This window comes from Arabidopsis thaliana, chromosome 5 (assembly GCF_000001735.4).
Source record: "Arabidopsis thaliana chromosome 5, partial sequence".
Taxonomy (NCBI): domain Eukaryota; kingdom Viridiplantae; phylum Streptophyta; class Magnoliopsida; order Brassicales; family Brassicaceae; genus Arabidopsis; species Arabidopsis thaliana.
Genome location: NC_003076.8, coordinates 8,297,199 through 8,320,911, shown reverse-complemented (window position 1 = coordinate 8,320,911; position 23,713 = coordinate 8,297,199). Strand labels below are relative to the sequence as shown.

Below are 23,713 nucleotides of genomic sequence, written 5' to 3'. Positions count from 1 at the left end.
CAGATTACTATACCAAATCGAAACCATTAATTATGTATATGTATCTTAAAGGAAATAAAAGGAGCAAATTTTGTAAGCTAAATCGAAATCAATAACTATGTATATATACCTTCAAGGAAATAAAAGGAGCAAAGTTTGTAAGCTAAATCGAAATCAATAACTATAGTATCTTAGCTTAAAGGAAACTAAAGGAGCAAATTTTATAACTAAACGGCCATTTTGTTAAATGAAACATCCAATTTTTTCCTGCATTGATCTTATAGAGAACCCTAAAAAACAAGAGTGACAACATATGACAAACTTTAAGTATTAACTACAAATATATGCTTAAAACTTTTATTAGTTTAAGAAAAATGTTATGTGGAGTAATCATTATTTTCATTTGTTAGATAAAACATTATTTTTCATTTGTAATCATTATATAGCTTTAAAACATTATTTTTAAATGGTTATGCTGGTTTGCTAGATAAACAACATCAAAAAAAAAAATAGTAAGTTAGTTAGAAAAAACCATAAATATATGTATGATTTTCAATAGGGGTGGGAATTTGGGTAAGCGGGTCGGGTTCGGGTAAAACCCAATCGGGTACGGGTCTTTCAGATTGAGAAGTTTAGGACCCAATAGGGTAAATCTAAAATATCGGTTTGGTTTCGGTTCGGATCGGTTCGGATATAGATTTCCAGGCCCGATATCTGAATTTTTGGGTAAATATCCAGATTTTTTGGGTAAATATCCGGATTTTTGGATAAAATTTCGGGTTTCGGGTAAAATTTAGATTTTTGAATTCAATATTCGGGTATTTTCGGGTTCGGGTAGGGGAATTTAGGACCCAATAGGGTAAATCTTCGTGTTCGTGTTCGGTTTCCAGTCCAATTTTTCGGGTCAGCTCCGGTTCGGGTAATTTTAAATATATGGCTGAAACATAATAGTTTTGTTTTCCCATAACAGTTAATTACTATAAAACTAAAGTATTTAAGAGTTACAATAACATATCAGCAACAAATGTTTCTTTGATCAGATCAATTGTAGCTCTTTATTAGTAAATCCCTATTATACAGAGAGAGCCAACAGAAGAAAAGAATCCTAGAATACAGTGGTCTTAGAGTACTTGAAAAAGAACTCTTCATTGTTACAGTAATCAAATAAAACTGTATAAACCTGAATCAACAGTTTTGGGAACCTGCTAGAGAAGTACCTCTCGAACCCTTCAGGTACACTCCCAAGTAGTTCCTGTAATTCTTTTGGAAGCTCTCTATAGTGATTCAGTTTGTTCCGTATGACCCGTAACAAATCGCGGATGCTGTCAAACTTGTACCGCCTGTATCGCCCGATATTGTCTAGGAATATGCTATCCAGTTTCTCATCCCACCGCCCATTTAAAGTAACCGCTGCTGTGCTTTCAAGTGCAGCCAAGAGCTGTGAACCTTCTTCTCGGTTTTCCAGTTCAACTCTATCGCTTGCATCCCGAAGAAAAGACAGTCTCATGTCAGAGTTCCAGAACAATGGATGATGCATAACATCTTGTGCTCTCGGTCTGCATTTTCAAATATTGAAAAAGGTTCCATTATCAAATCTCGCTAGTTTTGATAGCAATATTAACCACAAGTGCCATCATCCATACCTCAAATTTGGATCCGGGTTTAGGAGACCAGTGAGAAGATGAACAGCTTCTGGAAGACTCTCGATCAAGAAAAGATCCTTTTGATCATTCAAAACGTTTACGTCCCTCTCATAATTGTCTCCGTAAGGATGTTTACCTCCAGTCATACAGAAAAACAGAACACACCCTAAACTGAAGAGATCAACCGCTCTTGTTTGTCGTTCATTGCGGAGTTGTTCAGGTGCTTGCCACCCAGAACTTCCAGAACCTAAACCTATCATTAAAAACAACAATTTAATACGAGAAGAATTTATCGATTTTTGTTTCCTTTATCACATTGTATCATGTAAGTTTTCAAGATTTTTACCAGTTGAGTTTCTAGTCAAGGCACTTGTGTCGGCTGGCAAGCGCTTGCTAATACCCATATCTGATAGCTTTGCACATAGAGATGAGTTCTTAACAATCAACACATTTTGAGGCTTTAGATCTCGATGTACGATTCCAATATCATGCAAATGAACTAGACCAGCAACTATATCCCTGTAAAACAAACATGCAAAGATCAGAAAGATGTATGCAACCTTTGATTTAAGTGTGAAAGTGTTATGAACCATAGTCTCGTATCAGAAAGATGAGAGACTAAACAAACCTCATTAACTTCAACAAAACAGGAGAAGGATGTCCGTTTTCCTTCCATAGCTCAACTCCCTTGCCATTCTCAAAGATTGGGTTTATCTGAATCGAATGTATACTACTTGAAGCCATTGGACTCTCAAGTAGTGCAGATGATGCATAGATGAGATCGTTTAAGCTACAAGCACACAGTTCCAATGAAATATAGATAAAATGTTCGTCCTGGTCAACCCCGTACCAGCGGACAATATTTGAATGTTTGTCTGAGGCCATGAGATTCAAAATCTCCTTCTGAGCCACATCATGGTGTGATTGTACTAGACGCTTAACCGCTACAAGACGACCTTCATAGGATCCCTCAAGAACAACAGTTCCATTGCTCCCTTTAGCAATCTCCTTGTTGGAGACAAACAGTTTACCAACCCTATATCCTTCTGCTGAACTATTATTGAGGCCAGGGAAAGCAGTAAGTAATCTCTTCTCATTCTCCTCATGAGAGGGATCTTTGTTCCCTCCAGATATAAATCCATTCTCTTTCTTGTGAACCGCCTTTGTAGTACCATTTTTCTTGGATTTTTTCTTCTTCGGTGTCGCGATTGGCACTTCAGATACATATGGTTCCTTGATCCGAATGCTCTGTCTTAATCGGTAAAAGAAAAGGCCGCAAACCGAAAGCATAGTAACACAAAAGCCGAAAATTAGAACAATCAAACCAGAAAATTTGCTAGCAAAGCCTGCCTGTTTCGTGCTTCCATCAATAATATCTGTGATCTGAGATATCACAGTCTCAGGAAGAGGAAGGGAGAGGACTTCTTCAGCCTCTTTATTGCCCGGAAGTGTCAACTGATTCCCATCTCCAATAGCCAACTGATTAGGTTTTCTATCTTGAAACGGAAGATACAACGCCTCGTCTAGAAAACCAAGTCTCGGAAACAGTGTTTCATACTTAACATTACGTAACTGTACCATAGGAACACTTGTCGTATAAGACAGCGGGAACTGGTTTTTCCCCACTGATGATGATAACCCACTGATGAACTGTACGCTCTCATGATTCTGTAGTTTAGCTTCCATCTTAGCATAAGAAACACTCCACAAAACATCTCCAAACTTTGATATACATTGTATTTTAAAATCTTTTCTCTCAATATAAACCAGCTCAGGAAAATCTTCCGATTTCTTAAACCCCGATCCAAATAGTAAAGGAGCTTCTTTAGACAAAACAATAGCCTTCTCTTTATCATTTTCAACAACTGTATTAGAATACAGCTCGTCCATTCTATACCTCTTAACTAACTTCCCAGTCTTCCAATCCAAGAGAAACACAGATGTATCCTTTTTACCTAAAACAATCCTATCCGTCGATGTGTATGGCAACGTACCAATAAACTCCGAAGCATCCACTATCTAAAACAGAGGAAAAGCTACACACTTCAAATGGATAAAGAAGCACTTCAATATCTTAAAGACTCATATGTGAGAGACAGTGTTACCTCATTAACGCGTTTTCCTTTTCGTACAGAGGAATTGTAAAGACGCCAATCTTTATCACAATCCATGTAAAAGTCATCACCAAGCACCGAGGAACGTTCTTCATCAGTGGTGTAATGATAATGAGGAGCTTGGTAAGACGAATATATAGGCTCATTGGTATGGAATGTCCAATCTAGCTTCTGTGAAGACATATCCACCAAAGATATCGATCCATCTACCGTAGAAACCAATACATAACCAGATTCTCTGTAGATATCACGATCATTATAGTTTGTTAAAAACTCTGACTTGTATAAAGGTGTCAACTTTGAGACCAAATCAAATAGATGTTGACATTTCCGAATCAAATCAAACCCTATATAAAGAAAGCTTCCAATAGAAGAAATGTCAAATGAATCAAACGAAAAAAATCGAAAGAAGACTAACCGATCGGATTGAGAGATTTGATTGGAGATAGATTTGTCATAGAACTTGGAGATTTCAGATCCTTTGAAGCTGTGTGCTAATGGAGATACGAGAAGGAACAATATCAAATCAAGTAGTGCAGATCCTCTCATCGCTTTAGAAAACCATGAAAATTTCTTCTTTGAATAGAGAAAAACACAATCGAATGTTAGATGCACTCTGAGGGGATTAGGGTTTATGGAGATCTCCTATACGAAATGGAGAATTCGAAAACGGAACAAAACTGAAGTTTGATTACGCGATTTGACTTCGCAAATTTGCTGTCGGAAATGAAATGTCGACGGGCTTTAGATATCTTCGTCTTTAACCTTTGAACAATATTGATGATAACAAACAATAACCGGATCGGTTAAAGATGTTTTTGTTTGTTTGATTATCGGTTTAAATCGGTGATTTCAATTTGGTAAATCATTGGTTCGGTACAATGTTTTTATTGATTTAGATAATTAGTTAATGCGATTATATTGATTTTCATGTTTCATGGTAACATTTTATTATATAAATTTTGGTTACCGAACTTGCTAACTCACAGAATCGTGATACGTGTCAAATAAATCATAAGATGTAGTCTCAGTCATATCTAGAAAAATTATTTACTCTATAAAAAAATAGAATATAAAAAGAAGTATTAATTTATTCAATTTTATTTATCTATTAAGCTCGACGAACCAAGTGCCAAAACCAACTTTTATTAGTTTTGATGTGAAAATAAAATAAGATATATATATATATATATATATATGTTGGTTTAGGCAAACATATTCTTTATTTTTAATAAATGGCGAAATTGATGTGACAATTTCTTATTGATAATGTATTCAAAATTTGTTTATTAGGAAAATTGTTTTTTCATAGTTAATTTTTTTTTTTGTAAATATAGTTGTTGAGATTTTTTTTCCATAAATTTGGATGACATTAATGGTAATAACTGATATTCAAAAGAAACAAAAGAAAAATCAAATATCATATTTTTTTAACCATAAGTGTCATCCAAATTTGGTTAAAAATTCTACAAGTTATTCAAAAATAAATTTAGCAATTCTTATAACAAAATCACAAAATTAGAGAATAAATAAAAACATGAAATAATCCAATTAGATATGAATAAAGAGGATATGTGATAAAAAGAAACACCATAAATAGTTTTCTTTTTTTAAAGCACATCATAAATATGCCCATATCATATGTAAAGACATTGCATACAAATGCATAGAGACGTGTGACAATTTCTAATTGACCACTTTAATTAAGAAAAAAATCATAGTATCCAAATTATAGTTATAATATATTATAATTTACTCCAGTTATAATATAGTACAAATAATTTACTAAATTGTTTTACAATTTTCCTGCATATATATGTGTGATTTGATTAACCTCTATCAACAGACTCCACCACCCTCTCATCCTCCTGTCACAAGACTCTACCATCCTCCCATCATTCCCTATATCCGACTTCCGTGAGTATCAACATGATGCATGATGTCTCTGTTGGGGATAACTCCATCGCGGATGCTAACGAACGGACCTTGTATATAACGTTTCCTCGTGGGGTTCCTATGTCGCAAGAAGAGGTGATCAAGCAATGTTTCACCGAACAATATGGAGAAAATTGTGTTCAAGGCATTGACATGCAACATGACGATGGTCAAGAGCAAGCACTATTTGCGAAGCTGGTCTTGGACTCGGTCGCTACCATGAATCGCGTACTCAACCATTGGGAAACGGTAAAATTGTGGTCTTTATCAGAAAATGATTCAGTAAAGCTGCGGATCAACGGGAAGGTCTTTTGGGCTCGTAAGCATACGAGATAAAGTATGTAACTATAATTAATTAAGTAAATCCCAAAATGGGATATAGTTTCTTGTTGTGAATTGCTTTGGATGCAGAGGTCATTATCTTATGTTATGATGTGGTCTATAATAACTAGAAAAAAATAAATAATATGTCTTTTATATATTTTGTTATTATTAAATTTTTTATTTTGGAATATGTTCTTTACTCATATTCTTTTATAATTAGAGTTAGGGGAATTTGTGATGTATCATGAAGTTTCCTTATTTTTATTGAATCGTAAGAGATTTAAAGTTTTGTTTATATAGCGATCACTGACACTTAATTAAGCATAATTTCTGGTTTTGTTGTTCGCTTGATGCAAAAGTCTTAGTCTTTATCTTAAGTTGTGATGTAGTCTATAATAACTAAAAAACATATATATATATATATATATATATATATATATATTATAAATTGGGAAGCATTTTGTGAACTACAACATTGTGAGGGTAATTTAGTAAATTAACAAATATTACAATTAAATGAATATCTGTGATTCGGATCCTTCATTAATTTTTTTTGAAAAAAACAAATAAAGAAATTAAATAATCTAATATATTATGAGATTATAGTTAAAGGAAAAAATATGAATTTATTCCAATACATTTCTATAAAATATGGGAATAAAATACCAAATGTAGTGATTCAGATAAACAAGCAGATCTTGGATTAAAAACACACACACAAATCCTCCAACTTTCAAAATGTCAATTAATCCTCCAACTTTAAAAAAATGGCCATTTTATACATCAACTTCGTATGCGGCCGTTTAAAACATGAACTAAACGTTGACTAACTTTTAAAACATGATTATTCGTTGACCAGGCCAAAATAGACATGCCGTTATCAATCATTAACGGAACTTCTAACGTCCGTTATCATCCGTTAACGACTTTATTAGTCAAGTTTTAAATTGTGGCTATTTTAAACATCGACTTTATATGTGGCCATTTTAAACATGAACTAAGCGTTGACTACCATTTAAAACATGAGAAGTTCGTTGACCAAGCCAAAATAAACATGTTGTCATCATTCATTAAAAGAACTTATAACATTCATTATCACTTGTTAACGACTCTATTAGTATCCCTAAAACGACTTTGTTTTGAGGATAATCAAAAGAAAATCAGGATTGTTTTCTAAATGAAACCCAAGTTCCCCAAATCTATTTCTACAACCGCTCAAACAAGACGAACAATCTTATAATGAGTCTTCAATTTGCTTCCATGATTCCTTTTAAAATTTAAAACAAATATATAAACGAAAACATCTTTATTTGCTTCCAATTACTGGCACTGCGATTATCTCTTTATCAAACTATGTTCTTGGGTTCTGCTTAAAACTTTTTGATATGGAGATTTCATATGGGAAAAATCTTTATGTTCTTTCGATTATTCTCAAACGACGTTGTTTTGGACAGATTAACAGTCATTAACGGGTTTCTAAGTTCTACTGATAGAGACATGTCTATTTTGGCCTGGTCAACGAATTTTTCTTGTCTTAAATGGTAGTCAACGTTTAGTTCATGTTTTAAATGGCCACATAAGAAGTTGATGTTTAAAATGGTCACAATTTGAAACTTGACTAATAAAGTTAACGGATGAAAACGAACGTTAAAAGTTCCGTTAATGACTGATAACGGCATGTCTATTTTGGCCTGGTTAACGAAATATCATGTTTTAAAAATTAGTCAACGTTTAGTTCATGTTTTAAACGGCCACATACGAAGTTGATGTATAAAATGACCATTTTTTGAAAGTTGGGGGATTAAATGACATTTTTCCCAAAATTAAATCAATAAATGAATAACTACCCAATATTTTTTGTAAATCGTTTAATAAAGTTTCCATAACAAATCAAACTACTTAATTCAAAATCGTATATAATCTAAACTACCATCATTTAAATTTAAAATATAGCATATTAACAAATACTTTTTGGATTTTAGATTTGTAATTATCTAGAAAATAATTCTAGCATTAATTCAAATATTTTCTATTTTAATTAAAATTTAAAGATTGTTATTCTTCTGCGGATTTGTTAATTGACATAACAAGAATCATTTAAATCAGAGAATTCTTACTATACATATGCATAAAAAAAATTCAACATACAATGATAGAAAATAGGACTTAGCTCAGCTTTGCAATCGAATCCATACTTACAAAATAATTTACAGGTTCTACATGGGCCAACTATAGATAATATGTTTACTGATATTAAAGTTTTTTCTTTGCCATTATTTTGTTTAAGTTACTTTGGCAAAATACTGATTTACAAGCAGCCAATTAAATATAGTCCAAAACACATATACAAAAAATGCATGAGTATTTAAATATTTTAACATGGTAACACAAATTCTTAGTTCATACATACCATTAAAATTTTGAAAAATCAACATTAACAAAACTAACTTGTGTTTCACCATCGATAACATAAATTTCTATTGCTATTCTCTAACCATAATTTTTTATATAACAATACTTGACATCATTATAACCTACGATAATTTTCCATCTAAGATATTTTTAATCTACTTTTCAATTTAAAACTCCAGAATTTGACTTATAGTTCACAATATTAGCTATTATGTCATAAACAAACATAATTAACAATCGACAATTTTCTTTATATATACTACAATATATATGACTAAAACAAAAAAAAAACTAAACTGAATGTAAATTTTATACAACACATTTTTTACAATATAAAATCCTTTTTTACAATATAAAATCCCGCACGAACGTGTAGGTCAAAATCTAGTATATATATATGTAACTAACTTTTCGACCACAGTGGGTTTCGTCATCTGAATGAAATATGTTTTCACTTCTTTTTTTTTTGTCTAAAAATATGTTTTCACTTAAGTTTGAGATTTGGAAGTCAATTTCTATATTCAATATGCTTTAAATCTTTCTTAAACAAGAGATCTTTCTTAAACAAGAGTCAAGAGTGGTATAGTCAAACTCCCATAACCACACTCGCACCCACAACGCTTAAACCAGTTAGACCCTTAGTGCAAGTAAGAGAAAATCGCAAAACTGATCACTTGAAATTGCATTCCATTTTGGTCAATGTCATTTTTATTTTATTTGTTTTGTCTCAGGGCTTGTTAACAAGTCTCCTGGAGAGCTCTTGTTGTTTGTTCCAATATCTTTGTGCTCTCAAGAATCTAAAGATTGATAGGCACATACATTCAAAGACAGTAAGTAATTAGACCATGACTCACAACAAGAAAACATTGTTATATATTTATATATGCAAACCTTTTGAGTAGATCCTAGTTGAACAACGCCGCTGGATCCTAGTGGAATGATTGCGATAGTCTGTGTATAAGTAAACTGCCCTATAAGAATCTGATTCAAAATGGATATATGAATCCTTAAACTTGGAGACAAGACAAATAAAAATAACCTTGAAGCCAGAGAGAAACTGATTCTGAAACTCATGTTCACAATGCAAAACAATCAAACACACAAATATTAAATCTTTATTCTTCTTCATCATGAAATGTTCTATGCAGTCACTATAATGGGACATACATTATAGCTCATAGATGAGAAATATCAAACACCAAGAAAAAAGAAGTGAACAAACCTGAAACAATGTGTCTGAGAACAGCCATTGATGGTTTCCGGTTGAAGCTACTTCTCCCACAATTCTAATTTCATCAAAAGAAAAGTTTATTGAAGATATATAAACACAAACACAGAGACAGATATATAAAAATATTTGAGTGAAGTGTAAAAGCATTACCCTTGGCCTAAGAAAGGAGCCTGTAGAGTCATATCATCAACTAGTGCGAATGATTGTTCATCATTGTATGCTTCTTCAAATCTCAATATCCTGATGGAATTCAACAAAACAAAATTACATTTATCGACACCAAAGTAGCGAAACCACATATAAAACCTGAGCAAATGCAATTCAGTCTTTCTTTGGCATTTGTTGATTTTAATTTAATTTTTTTGTGACAGCTTATATGGGGTACCTCAAAAACAGTTTTCTTGTCGAAAATAACGTTAAAAAAAACTATATTAACCACGTAAAAACGCATAAACAGATTTACCCTCTCCTATGTACTACTCCCTTTTTGTGACCGTTTCGCCACAGAAAAAGCCTCCATTGTCAAATCATCTGCTGTTTGTACAATTAGAGAGAGAAGCTAACGCAGATCGTATAACTTCCTTTGAAGTGCCTCTTAGGCTTGAGACTGTATTCTTCAGTGTTTCAAAGTCTGAGCTCTCGGCAAACGAATCCTCCAAATGCTCCAAAGATTCGAGCTGCTTATCCAAGTATCTCCGCAGACTTGCCTCTGCAACATTAATCAGACTAAGAGATGGGTTACTGTGCATGAACTTGGTCACCAAAAACCCCGCTAATATCTGCTGATCTGCCTTAACAAGCCCTGAGACAAAACAGGGGAACATGAGTTGCCCAAAACATGATATAAACCGACTCTCGGAACTTGCATTCGATTCTCTGTTGTCAGCTTGTGTTATCCGCTCTTCTTGGAATTCTCGAGATAGCTTTCCAATCAGATAACAGAGGAAGGAGAAGACTGAGCCGTAGCAAGCATTGGAGATGATCGTTGAGAGAGTCCCAGAATATATAACCAGGAGAAGAACTTCATGATGGCTCTGACTCGATAACTCCGGAATGCCTTCTTGCTTCAATTGTTCTTCAACAACACTGAGACACTGAGATCTGATCTGTTTGTAGGGTAACAAAAGAGAAATCTTTAGTGCGAGAAATGGGTCGGTCCTGGCTAAGATCCCGGTCAGGCTTTCTGCTTCAGTTTCTTCAATTATCACCTCTTCAGGCTTCTGAAGAGAACCATCTATTAGTTGTAGTACATTTTCGGGCATGGACAATGCAATGTACTTTCTGAAAATATCCAGCCAGCAAGAATGTAAAGGATGAGCTGAGACTACGCATTCTTTTTTTACTTTCTCCACGGGTTCTGATTCCTGCAGTGTTTCCCATCCATCATTCCAATCATCATCACCCCAGTCGTTTCCTTGGTCGGTTGCCTCATTAGATGGCAATAGTTCGGCGTTCTTAGCTTCAAACAGCTCTTCCCATCCTTCCAAAATAGCCAAAAGAGCTTCAGCTTGTGAAGCTGTAGTAACAGCAGCAGAGAGTTTAGAGAAGCAAGAAACAGATGTCTCAACAGTAGATAAATCCTCCGGGGAGATCTCTAGGCCTGGAGAGATGGCTGCTACAGCGACCTGAGATGATTTAAGTGCAACCAGAGTGTTTGTGAGCCTGCTAGAGCCATCAGCCTGGTCAGGCAACGCTTGGTTAAGCGCGGCTTCAGTCTTCTGCATAGATGATAGTAACTCAGCCGAACCGTCCCATGGCATAACGTTTGATTGTAGCTCAGACGATGAGCCCTTGATATTCTTACCCGAGATGAACTGCATAAGCTCTAAGGAGTAGACGCGAACTTGACTTGGCAACTCCAGGTTCTCAGAAAATATTACGAGTTGTTTCCAGACTACAAGCCTGACACGTTTCAGTTCTTCCAGGTTGCCTTCCAAGTTACTAAGAGAAGAGAGCAGCCGGTAAAGATTTTGTGTTTCAGGAGCCCCAGATACCAAATCTTGTAAAATAGGTTCAAGGACACTCAAATACAGGTGTGGAAGATCCTGCAAAGCTGTTGGATACCGAGAGGACATATCTGAGAAGACATCAGAAATGGGCCCGAATCCACAACCAGAGAAGACCATGGCTCTGCAGAAATTGAAGATTTCAGTGGCACAATCACCAACCAAGCCAGATCTAAGGTAGACAAGTATTGCAGCCCAAGCCTGACTTGGGGACAGACTGTCATACATTACAAGTTTTATGAGTAGAGTAAAACAGCTGCTAATGCATTCAGGGCTCAAGGTAAGATTCTCCACCAAACTTGGATTAGATGATTTTACCTCTTGCATCTCATCAGCTAATCTTATCCAAAAGTTAATCAGTAAGATAAGACATTCTTGCCATGTAGAACTATCAGGGATGTGCATATAGGAACCATTTGGCGGTAGAACTAACGTGAAATGCCGTTTCAGGATTTCCACAGCCTGCAAAGGTTCCAAGATTCTGACATATACTCTACAGTGGTCATATGTCTTCTCAAGTTGACCGAGGAAGCCCTGGAAACTCTCTGCACTTCCAAAATCAAGATCTCTTCTACTCTCCAATGTATCTAACAAATTCATAATATATTGTTTGTAGACATCTTGACAGGAAATGAGACCCTTGGACGAATTTTCCATGGATAAGCCACTTAGAGTTTCTACCATTTTGGCCAAAGCTTCCAAGTTCATCTCATTGATGTGCGCATGGACTTCATTGTTGAAGCTGTCAAAATTCAAACCTCCCAATTCTGAAATATTTTTGAAATCCAAATCTTTGATAAATGACACTCTACTGCACTCTTGCTTAAGGACGTTATACCAATTTGATAACCCAGCAAAGGAAGAATTCGGTTGAACCAACAATGATGCTTCCTTGCTTTCTGCCAAATGACAATAGCATTCAGAAAGGAGGCTATATATGTAAGCAAGGCGTTGTTTGTTAAGACCACTAGCTGCTGGGTACACGATTGTGCTTATGGTTTCTATGGTGTCTGAAGCAAAGGTGAGTATTTCTTCCTTGACTTGTAAAATTTCAGCCGTGATGTCCTCATTTGTCCAAATCTCAGAGCAAAGGATAGAGCTTAAATACCTTAATATCACCTGGCGAGAAGACAAAGACAGGTATATAGTAGTTGCAATTGAGGAAAGGGTAAACGTTAATGAGTAATATACTAAGTGAAATTTACCTCTGATTGCTTCAAGCCATATGTATCAGCTAATTTTAGTACATCCTTCAAAATCAGCTTCTTCTCTGATTTCACAGATTCAATGAGAGAGAAAACAGCAACCTTAATGTATTCAATATCATGAGACAAAAACCTTTCAGTCTCAACCCCAGGAATGATTCTCTCCAGCATCCTAGAACGGTCAGCATCATGCATTTTTTCCTCTAATTTATGCTTCCATTCCTTCCAAAAAGTTGATTGAAGTTTGTCGATCTTGCTCATATCATCTGAATATATATATATAAAACGGTACCTAGAGGTCAAAACAGAACGAAGAAAACAGGTAATTTGAGAAAATAATAGACCCAGAAACTCTTACCAGCGAGACTTTCTGTTTGCTTTCTCTCAAAGTTCTTCTGTAGCAGTTCTCTCCTCTGGATGGGAGCTGTGCACTCTACCCCAGAGTCATGTAGCAAACTGTATATCATCCCTAGACTCATGATACTTCGAATTTCTTGGTAGTTCCCCCTTATTCTCAACTGCTTCTCTATAACTTCTACTGCATTAGATGCATCTACCAGATTCAACAGAAAGGAGCATCCTATGACGTCTTCCTCTTTTGTTACCGGATGTTCGATGATGGAGTCTGTAATCATGGCTATCAGCTCATCTTTTGGCGCAAAACCATTCTTTGCCAGCCAGGAAAGAATGGTAATTAGAGCAGTTGCTTTTATGCTGACAAACTGCTTTCCAGGAATTGAATCAAGCACTAGACTTTTATCCAGTTTCCTATTTCTTCCCAGCTTAAGCAACCAAGGAAGATGTGAAGCAGCAAATGAGAAAAGCTTCCCATTTTCCTTTAGCAGAGATTCCAAGTCCACGCTATCATCAACCGGCATATCCTTAGCAACACAAGAAATTGAATCTTTGGCTCTATCCAAATCTAGTTGTTGATCACTGCTTAGTCCATCAAGCATTTGAGGGAAATCAGTAAGACAAGAAACACCGTCCATCTTTTGAAACTCAGGAGAATTCGACTCAGATAACATTCCCAGAGTCTCGCACTGGCCTTGCAGGTCAAAATCTTTCCATGCGTGCAATAACTCACTAATCGATTCATCATCACAGTGACCCAAAGCAAAACCAAGCAACTGCTTTCTAGAACTTATATCCATGTGTTCAAGTGCAGGACTTCTTGCTATTGCAGCACCTAAATCCCAAATGGGACCATGCCCCTCTTTGGTTAGAACAAGGCATAGATCAAAAGCCAGCTGCATATCCCCTGCAATTGCAGCTTCTCTAGCAATAGCTTCTTTCACAGATGATATATCTTCTGAAGAATTCAACCCAAGAAGTTTAGCAACCTCAATAAGCTCTTCACCATGTAGATAAGCCTCAGGATCGCCCGTGATTGCCATCTTAATAATCTCCATTGGGTCTTTTACTTGTTTGAACTGCACTGGTAAGAGACTAACCCCAAGCTTTGGAAGCCTAACGGTAACTGCATCAATGATATCGTCCTCGGCTTTAACAGTCCGGCTACTAGAAAATATATTCAGGCACTCCCTTGCTTTCCATATCTGAAAGACAAAATTTTCAAAAATGAAATGAAAATACATCCAAGCACAAAGAGAATTGTTGCTACCAAAAAAATCTACATCACCAGAAGAAAGAATTTAACAGGATTGAAAGTCGCATAAATATATTTAGGATAGACAAAAATCTTTATACACAAACATAGAAACACCACTTACTTCTTCAGAAGCAAGGCTCGGAGCAGAGAAGAAGTATTCCTTTGCCGCATTAATAACCAGACTCTCTGCCTTCTCTGATGGCAGAGCAACTGAACCTGTACCCTTGAGATAATTTCTAGCCAGAGAAAACTTCCCAGCCTTTAGAAGTCCTCTACAGAATTCTGTTAGCACAAACTCAAGATCAAGGAAATAAAAGGCTTTCTCTTGCAACTGTCGCAGATCACGCCACATGCATGCCCAGTCATTATCAGATCGTCCAGGTTGACGACGAACAAATTTCGAAAGCATGAGTCGAAGAATCTGCTTTACACCTTTTTCATCCAAATGAACCTCAAGAAAATAGTTAATTGGTTTGGGGACCTGTGGAGAAAGAGAAGGTAGCATTAGAACTTCCATAATTTCAAACATAAGATCCCCTTGTACTTCTACAGATGCAGAGAACTAATCCAGTGCACATGTTTCTATGCTTAAGTTAGTTCATTTGAAATATGTGCACATGGAATAAGGCTACATATTTTTTTGCTAAGAGACACCAACTAAAGTAATTCAAGATGCAGCAACATTTCGAGACCTGATAAAACTCCAAAAGCCTCCCTGCTTCAATATGACCTTCTGCCCGTTTGAGTCTTCTCTGAATGTCTTCACCAGCTTTATCTGCATTTGCATGGATGTCAGTTTGATACAGTAATGAATCGATAAGGACATCCGATAATTTAGTTACATAGATTTTGGGTTGGGAATACATTGGATCTGGACAACTAACCATTTATCTTTGGTAGCTTTGATAGCATTGTTGCCATGACATTCCACTTATCCGTAACTTTGCACAGATACAAACATTGCAGAGCACAATCAACAGCTTCAACATCATCCTTAAAAAAACAAACAGTATATAAATCAATGCACCCTTCATCAATAACTTTTGAGCATAAATCCATATCACTTTTTGCTGCCATCTCCTTCAGCCATTTAACTAGAAAGGACTCCACATTCTGGTTGTTTGTCCCCAAAAACCTTTTCTGCATAAATGGAATTGCCTTCTCATGCAATCTTCTAACCACAGTATCAGCTTTAACCCCTTCAAGCATTATTTTAAATTTCTCATAATCAGATAAATGCTCCCACCCAGCAAGGCTTAAGCTGAAGCAGATTTCGCCTCCAATTTCGTCAGAATAAATTATCTGGTGCAAGTATGATAGATCCTCATGGAACTGTTCCAACTCAGATATGCCTTTTCGACATGCAATATCAATCAAGCAAATGCAGTTGTCTAACAGCCCAGTGGTCGAATCAATATCTCTAGCTCTACTTTTGTACCATGCAGCAAGTTCTTCTGATGATGGCCAATTATACCCCAAACACCTTCTAACAATTGGCTCAGTTTGAATCAGAGAATCATTCTTGCCATTCTCCGGCAAGTTATTAATAAACTTAACCATCTTCTCACATTCAACCCAATCTTCTTCTCTCACTGCCATACTGGTTGGAGGAGATTTTCCCGGAAGAAGATGTGCATACGTTTCAACAGGGACTGTTTCAGGAATAGCTGCCAAAATTTGCAGCATAAACGAAACAAGTGAATAAGGATGCCGCTTAAATAGCAGGTTTAAGGCTCCTATTCTCCCGCTCTCAGCAAGTGAAATAGCAGCCTGATTGATAGGATTACTCCGAAATTTTCTGTAATCCTGCACAGAATATCTGTGGAGACAATGTCATTAACCATTTTAAGAAGTAACTGGATAGTGAAGTTTAACAGCAGATAAAAAGGAACCGAAAATTCTGAAATGCAGAACCCATATGCAAAGAGCTTGGTGATATCAGATGAAACTTGCCTGAGTGGGTATCTAAGGGTGGCAAAAGAGGGTTCTAACTTCTAAGTTTTCAAGTTGCAATCAAACCCACAAAACCACTTTAAACTCTAGAATCGACAAATTCTAACCAAATTCTAAATGACACTCATCCTGTGTTAGATAACCATAGAATCTCCTGGATATGCAAGACTAGTACTATATGGCATACCAGGTTTCCTATCTGCAGAAAGGAAGAGAAGATAGCAAGAGTAAAGATATATACCTGCCCATGCTTATCCCCAAATAGGTGTCAAGCCTTTCACTAAACTGTAATAGACGAAGCCTAGCCAAACGAAATTCCCAAAGTTGTTGGGATTCTTGATCTTCAGATTTAGCAAATACATAGTGATTGGTTAGATAAAGTCCATGCGCAAGTAAGGCCTTCATGGAATCTTCTGTTGGCCCAATTCTATCTAAGCATTCGGAGAGCACAAAAGCTTTATCTTTTATCTTTGATAGAATCGTGCTCACATCACTGACTCCTTTTTCTGACTTCAACCATCTTGACTTGAAAACTTCATCTCTGTCCAAGCCATGACTATCAGAGAAATCTAACGCTTCTTGATATTGGCATTTCTCAACTAAGATTTTATACATTTCAGGAATTGTTTTCTCAGTAAATGATATTAGCCTCCATAACATACTATGCTCACTAGTATGATGAAATTCACTTGCGTCCCTGTCAACATTGGCCAGAGCTGATTTTGCTTCCTGTGTTGAACTTTCTAAAAGAAAAATGTGTCCTTCATATTTCTGAACTCTTTCCACGACAGGCATAGAATAAATGGTAGCATCCTCTTGAACTATAACACACCTACTGATGTCAAATATACTAATGTTACCGCTCCTTTTCAAAATTGCAAGGGCGTGATCAGACCACCAAGTAAAATCTACGACATTTCTTAAACTTTCTTTCCAACTTTGTAGCGACTTATCTGGCTTCAGTGAATCAGAACTGTCTTCAGAAGGACAGCACGAAAGTGTCAATCTTGCTTTATCTAACTGGAAAATATGCACGCACCCATTGCTATCAAGACTTGCAACATGTGACCCTTGAGGGGAGATTAAAGTCTTTGGATATGCCAACTGATCATCTTTGTTCTCACAATACACGCCATCAAACTTTGTGGTGGACAACAATTCCAGACCTAAATTCTGACACTTACGCCAAAGCGAGATACACGATGAACCTGAAAGTAAGTAAATTAAAACATTAATTATCGCAGAATCATGAACCTAACATCTCTGTTCATCGGAAATATTTCAACAACCACATTTTTCATTCAACTATCACAAACACTGATAAAGTATAGGTAGCATTCTCATATAATAGTACGCAGCTATGGTTTGCCAAATTGAATGATTTCAAGCAAGTGTAGCTTTTTAATTACTCCTAATTCCAAACTTTCCTCAACTAAAATAAGTTGTATAAAACTTACCAGAACTCCCTGACGATGATATGCCTGCAACACTACCAACAATGAGAAGAAAAGAAAGATCTGGATGGTAATCAAAGCAGAAAACGTGGTTGGGGAATTGCTTTGAGACACTATTTGAAGCATGCTTGGAAAAGGCAGAAGCACTTGGCTCCCTACTGATCTCGACATGATGAATACGTCCATCTGACGTAAGTATACTGAACGAACACCTGCAGGCAAATTATCATTAGCACAGACCACCAGTCAAAATTTCATATCAGCCGTAGACCTTAAGCAAACAAGTATACTGTAATGGTCAAGGACACATTAGGATCCCAGAGTACTCCTTTAGTCTGTTTTTTTTTTTGAACAAAGTACTCTGTAAGTCTTAATCAATAAGAAATATGAACAGAAGGAAACGTACAAGCATGATGGTTGCAAATCAGAGTCGTCCTCCATTAATCCTAATACTGGTGCAGAAACCTTCAAGTTTCTTTTTGTGACCTGACTTATTTCTTCGCCATTAGCTCTGATGAAAAAGAGGGTCTCACTATCATCCACAAGACCAAGAACATCATGTTTTTCGGACCATACTCCAGAAGTAAATGAACCTGATATGCTGGCTGATGCAGAATACAGAAGTTAGAGGACCATAGCATAGACATCAAAGGACCATAAGTTAAGAAACAGAAAGAAGGAAAACGGTATTGTGAGGAGAGCATATTTTTTTAATGAACAGAATAAATGACTGGTACAGTCTAAGGTTTCACAAAACGGTGATTCCACATACTAAACTTAGAGAGAAAAAGAAGCAAATGCAAGTTTTATAGGCGTTTGTTATCAGAGTAAATCAAGTAGATAGTTTTTGACAAGATAAATGCAATATTCTACAAATTCGTTTATTGAGTGTGCTATGGCAATGACCCCGAAAAACATAATCAGGCAAACATTTGTGAAAGCAAGGGAAGATATGCCAGAATTTCTTACATGTAAAATTGCCACAAGGTTTCCTGTAATCATCATCCTTTCGCAAGATAGTAACGTGATTTCCAGAAGTGACAGCCACAAGTTCTCCTCTTGGTGAAATAAATAACGACACCGGCTTATTAGTTTTTTTCGGATTCCAGTATTCACTCCACTTTTCCTTGAGTTGACTAACACCTTAATACCATAAGAGCACAGAGATGAAGAACCAATGAGCTATACTGCTAATTTAATGAAAAGAGATGTACACAAACATGATTCCTACAAGCTCATAAAACCAAAGATTCAAAAATCACAGATCTCTGAGTTAACCATCTGCGACTGACCTTTGATGGAAACAAGTGACCGAAGTCCTCCTTTCGAATTAGTTCCATCTGCCTAAACTTGGACAGCGGATCAAAGCGTAAGATATAAGTAAAACACTAAATTGTATAAGCAATGATGAATCTTGTACCTGAGGAAGAGGAGGATATCTAGGAACATAAGGCAATGAAGCATGATGACGTATCTCATACAAAACTTTTCTTCCAGGACTTTCCATGATCAATCGAGATCGATCCTCACAGCAGTTTCTAGGAGAAGGAGATCTAATTAGCAGGAGAGAGAGAGAGAGAGAATCAATATAATTTTCTTCACACCCTAACCCCAAAACATCAGCACTCTCGTCGATTTAACCATAAAGTTTGAATTAAACCCTTGACTAATTACTTAATGAATTAGTGCATGGAGATGAATTGGAAGGTGTGAGACAAGATTTGATGACATACCTAAGCACGATTTGGTAATTACGCTCAGAGAGATCGGCGGCGAATTGAGAAGAGAGAACGCAGAAATTAATGGTGTGGCGAAGATCCGGCGGTACGACCTCCTATGGTGGTGACTGTAGAGACTGTGATGAACAAATTTCACGAGGAAGGAGACGAAGACACTATACGACCGGTGAATGTGAACTTCGCCGACGAGCAGAGAAAGTGATGACGACTCCGTAAAAAAAGTTATACATACCTTCTGAAATCAATCGGTTCGGTTCAATTTAGCCAAGAACCGTCCGGTTCAACCATGAAATTAATGTTCTCTTGTCTTATTTTCTTTATACGGCAGATAGGCAATCCAACCGGTCGGTCCAAATTTAAGAGACAACACCCTATGAAACTATTAATTCCGATGTGAATGTGCCCGTCGAATATCTGACTCACCGGATTTTCTAATAAGTCTAAAACATATTTGAAGTGAGCAAAGAAGAGTGAACTAAATACTTATTTGATCTACATAGTTTCGTGTTGGGGCAATTGATCTCTTGTTTAGGTCTACAAGACAACTCTTCCTCAAGTAGGAACACTGATGCTCAAGAAACGCTTTCCAATTATACCGGTTAATTCATCTGTCGCAAAGATATCATTTTCGAGTTCATCACCGTATTTGCTAGTGAAAGAAAAAAAATGGTTGAACAAGAATTCAATGGAGAAAATTAGGAAGAGAGGTAATGTTGATTTGATGAGGTTAAATTTTTTGCCTAACTAATGAACTAGACCAATCCAATCCACAATACCTAAATTTGGTATATCATCATATTTAAAATGCATGAATCTACGGCTAGAAAAGCCATCATCTCAAGAAAGCATATTGAAAATAATATTCCACTTTGAAAATTATGCAAGAATTTAACTGGTAAATAGAAAATACTACAAGTCTATTCTTCTCATAAGATAGTAATGTGTTCAACTTTGTAAAACAAACTAAAACATTTGTACACGGTTAATAACCTCTGGAACACATGTGTGCAAACGACACAAGTTACAAACACATCTTGTTTGCTTAGAGACGTTTGATATAAAATAAAAACATTTGAGGAACTGAGGTAACGAGAGATTGAACACTTCACCAAAATTGTAAAAACCCAAAAAAAAAAAAAAAAAGTGAATCACTCACTCAACTTGCATACTTCCATGAACTTCTGGACTGCGTTATGATACTGAGTTCCCTGAAACCACATAACAAACATTAAATATGTCGGACACTGACTATTAGAGACAGAACAGATCAGAGCTATATAGGAAGTTATGAATCTTGTGGAGATGATTTCTGCTCTAAGACATGAACACATGAAGATGTTTTAAAGAAATCAAGATTCAATTCACCAACTAAGACTTCATACAAATATTAATTGGATCACTGATTTGATAAATATCGTTAGGCAACTAAAATTTGACTGTTCAATCAGCAAAACAACTAACATAGATGGACCAGATGATTTTTTGACACAAGGTATACTCGTTCAAGAACTATAATGCACAACGGCAAAAGATGGGGTAGGTGACTTACCTCCCAGTATAGTTGATGGCAGTTCATGCACTGCCAAAACTCTAAATTTTTGTTAAATAAGCAGTTGGGTATTCTTTGGAAACCCTTTGCTGCTTCAATAGCTTCTTCAATGCTTAGAGGTTTCTGAATAAATTTCCCATTGCACTTCGTACATCTGGACATCAGCTGATTTCCGCTGATCTTTAGCTGGAAAGTCTCTATCACCTGCGAAGCTTATTTGTTTCAGTAATTCACAAAAAATCCGTAATCATTCTACTGAATGTAAGAAAAGTGGTTGCACAGTGAGTGGACGAGGTTATTTTGGCTCGGTGAATCCAAGCATGCCATAATTACAGGTAGTGTAGAAAATGTTCCACCCAGAAAGTAAGGTTAAAAATAAATTTGTTAACTAGTGTCTTGAGAGATCCTATTCTTTAAAGCAAAATTTCCAGGGTATGTGTCCTTTTTGATTAATAAATCTAGTAAACCAAATCATGCCACATCACAGATCTTGCATAACAGCTTATACGTTGAAAATTAACTTTGTTTGTACCTCAAGTAGCTGCTCATTTTTAAGAAGACTCTTTACTCGATATATTTGATGCTTTGCCAAATCCTGGTGTCTCAACAATTTTGTATCTCTTGTTAATAGAACTCTGTTCTCTTTGAATGCTTGATCAAGCAACTCCCTGGCATTTGTGTCAACATCACAATTAGAAAATCAATCCTATACAGATATTGTGATCAAAACCCCATGTCACAGAAAAACTTTAATAGCAGCTTTAGGATAAAGTACCTTGAATCCGGCTTCTTTGAGTGTGGGATTGCAGCATCAATCCCCACACAACGTAGATGTTTCGCCAAACCTTCAACCTATAAAGTAGTTTTACAAGAAACTGATTATGATACCACATGGATTCTACTGAAAATGGTTAGATTCAAAAACAAAGATACTAAATAGGTGAAATCAAATTCTTGTCCTCTAATTAAATAAAACCAAGAAACAAAAGAGCAACAGAAAACAGAAATTGATTCAAATACCATCACATCCAATAGAAATTTAGGGCAGCCATCACCGCCTAAAGATGAGTCCCATGGCGGTGGACCTTGCCAGTCCGCAGAACAGACCAACTGCTTATTTGTGTTCATAGTGCTTGAGGCGACACGTCTTCTTGTTTTCTTCTTAAGTTTCTTTGGTAGAAGATCAGACTCCTTCAACAGGATCCGTTCTCCAAACTTCCTGACAATCTTCAACAAATTCTCATCCATTGGCATCGTGTTTAGTGTCGTTTTTCTTGGAACCACTCCATTGGCTATGTTTTGACCATTTTCCGACATTGATCTGATTACATCTGTAGCCTTGCAAAGTTTGACTGTGACAATCTTACTGCTATAGTCCGATTCAGTCAGAATTTCTTGTAAGCCAACATTTATCACTCTAAGATCTTGCACTGTGATTCCTTCAACAAGATGCGCCTCAAATACATCGAATATCTGGAGCAGGCAGTGAGCATCTGTGGCAGCGTATAGTTTCTGTTCTTCTGTAAGAGGACGATATGACCAATCACTACATTGAAGTTCCTAAAGAATAAAAACCTGTTAAGAAAAGCCTTATTAACAGTACGTTTCACGAAAAGTCAAATTCTTGCAGGAATCATTGACAAACCTTTGAGAGAGAGATGTCCAGCATTTCCTTACATATAGCAGCCAAGCTCTTGATATCCTTTGGCGCCTTTCTCCCAAACCGCTTATGTTGCAGATAATTGTATATGCTTGTAATATCCAAGTATTGTTTCACCTATTCACATCAACAATCACAAACATAGAGTTTTAAAGCAACATAACCTAAAAAGGCAAATAAAAGAAAAACACAATTCAACAATCTACTTTCAACAGAAGTCAATAAACACACAAATCAATACTTACCTATCTATAAACACCACACGTGATCCAAACACAAGAACTTTAAGTACAAGAGAATATAACAGAGCTAAAGGTTAAAACTTTGATAAGAATTCGACTACAATTAGCTTAAACTAACACTACGAAGCAAAGTTCAAGACTTTCAAAAGCAAATCACCTCTTGGAATCCACCTTCACATCCATGTTGAGTAAATGTCGAAGACAAGTAAACCAAATCCTGTTTAAACCGAAACCCTAGTTTCAGAACATCCGGCGACACGAACATATCATTCAACAGCTCCCAAACCGATGGAAGATGAATCGAACTCAAATCAATGAGGAAGACATCGGAGACATCCGTGGCGTGACTGAGTCGGCATGCGACTTGGAGGAGAGTGACGGTCGGAAACGACGACGTATTGGAGTGTTGTGGCTTCCATTCGGCGTCTAAGGCGATGATCGTAGAACGAGTGAAAGACCATTTCAGGTGAGTGAACTCGGACGAGTCGGTGGATGAAACTAGATAGATCTTTAGATTGGTCTCCATCGTTCAAAGAGCAAAATCAATTTAGTTGAAAGTTACATTGAAGGAGAGTCTTATGTCGGTTTTGGTTTGTCCGGTGGGATAATCAAATTGAACCGAACCGAACAACCAAAATATATGAACCGATCTAAT

General features: G+C 36.3%; 5 protein-coding genes across 11 annotated transcripts; 1 reads left to right on the top strand and 4 right to left on the bottom strand.

Annotated features, from left to right (window-relative positions):
* Positions 1-930: 930 nt before the first annotated feature.
* IRE1-1 (inositol requiring 1-1) lies at positions 931-4,524 on the bottom strand. Of its 3 annotated transcripts, NM_001203454.1 has the most exons (7): positions 4,155-4,469; positions 4,035-4,083; positions 3,728-3,974; positions 2,251-3,641; positions 1,969-2,141; positions 1,623-1,875; positions 931-1,535 (listed from the first exon to the last, which is right to left on the bottom strand). In NM_001203454.1, the coding sequence occupies exons 1-7, from the start codon at positions 4,192-4,194 to the stop codon at positions 1,085-1,087; spliced, it is 2,604 nt and encodes an 867-aa protein (NP_001190383.1). In that variant the 5' UTR covers positions 4,195-4,469; the 3' UTR covers positions 931-1,084. The 3 variants fall into 3 exon arrangements, with proteins under 3 accessions (NP_001190383.1, NP_568444.1, NP_001190382.1); NM_122344.5 differs by lacking the exon at positions 4,035-4,083 and having other exon boundaries at positions 4,155-4,524; NM_001203453.2 differs by having other exon boundaries at positions 941-1,535; positions 3,728-4,083; positions 4,155-4,472.
* A 949-nt stretch (positions 4,525-5,473) lies between these two features.
* On the top strand, positions 5,474-6,233 carry AT5G24355 (uncharacterized protein). The gene has a single exon (NM_147911.2). The coding sequence runs from the start codon at positions 5,666-5,668 to the stop codon at positions 6,005-6,007; it is 342 nt and encodes a 113-aa protein (NP_680216.1). The 5' UTR covers positions 5,474-5,665; the 3' UTR covers positions 6,008-6,233.
* A 2,693-nt stretch (positions 6,234-8,926) lies between these two features.
* On the bottom strand, positions 8,927-9,972 carry AT5G24352 (Serine/threonine-protein kinase WNK (With No Lysine)-like protein). Of its 2 annotated transcripts, NM_001085149.1 has the most exons (5): positions 9,789-9,860; positions 9,630-9,693; positions 9,447-9,470; positions 9,299-9,358; positions 8,927-9,204 (listed from the first exon to the last, which is right to left on the bottom strand). In NM_001085149.1, the coding sequence occupies exons 1-5, from the start codon at positions 9,818-9,820 to the stop codon at positions 9,145-9,147; spliced, it is 240 nt and encodes a 79-aa protein (NP_001078618.1). In that variant the 5' UTR covers positions 9,821-9,860; the 3' UTR covers positions 8,927-9,144. The 2 variants fall into 2 exon arrangements, with proteins under 2 accessions (NP_001078618.1, NP_001190381.1); NM_001203452.1 differs by lacking the exon at positions 9,447-9,470 and having other exon boundaries at positions 8,932-9,204; positions 9,789-9,972.
* Positions 9,973-10,016: 44 nt separating this feature from the next.
* On the bottom strand, positions 10,017-19,807 carry AT5G24350 (neuroblastoma-amplified sequence protein). Of its 3 annotated transcripts, NM_001203451.1 has the most exons (14): positions 19,602-19,807; positions 19,289-19,406; positions 19,161-19,212; positions 18,838-19,011; positions 18,275-18,473; positions 17,872-18,080; positions 16,656-17,622; positions 16,354-16,426; positions 15,346-16,267; positions 15,154-15,236; positions 14,583-14,942; positions 13,208-14,408; positions 12,850-13,115; positions 10,017-12,763 (listed from the first exon to the last, which is right to left on the bottom strand). In NM_001203451.1, exons 2-14 carry the CDS (start codon positions 19,373-19,375, stop codon positions 10,166-10,168), a joined length of 7,191 nt encoding a protein of 2,396 aa, NP_001190380.1. In that variant the 5' UTR covers positions 19,376-19,406; positions 19,602-19,807; the 3' UTR covers positions 10,017-10,165. The 3 variants fall into 3 exon arrangements, with proteins under 3 accessions (NP_001190380.1, NP_001318636.1, NP_197823.1); NM_001343876.1 differs by lacking the exon at positions 16,354-16,426 and having other exon boundaries at positions 15,346-16,280; positions 19,289-19,421; NM_122343.3 differs by lacking the exon at positions 16,354-16,426 and having other exon boundaries at positions 15,346-16,280.
* Positions 19,808-20,409: 602 nt separating this feature from the next.
* On the bottom strand, positions 20,410-23,632 carry AT5G24340 (3'-5' exonuclease domain-containing protein). Of its 2 annotated transcripts, NM_122342.3 has the most exons (7): positions 23,216-23,632; positions 22,802-22,933; positions 22,177-22,716; positions 21,932-22,008; positions 21,689-21,824; positions 21,157-21,360; positions 20,410-20,815 (listed from the first exon to the last, which is right to left on the bottom strand). In NM_122342.3, exons 1-7 carry the CDS (start codon positions 23,582-23,584, stop codon positions 20,756-20,758), a joined length of 1,518 nt encoding a protein of 505 aa, NP_197822.1. In that variant the 5' UTR covers positions 23,585-23,632; the 3' UTR covers positions 20,410-20,755. The 2 variants fall into 2 exon arrangements, with proteins under 2 accessions (NP_197822.1, NP_001332242.1); NM_001343875.1 differs by having other exon boundaries at positions 20,410-21,360.
* Positions 23,633-23,713: the final 81 nt, after the last annotated feature.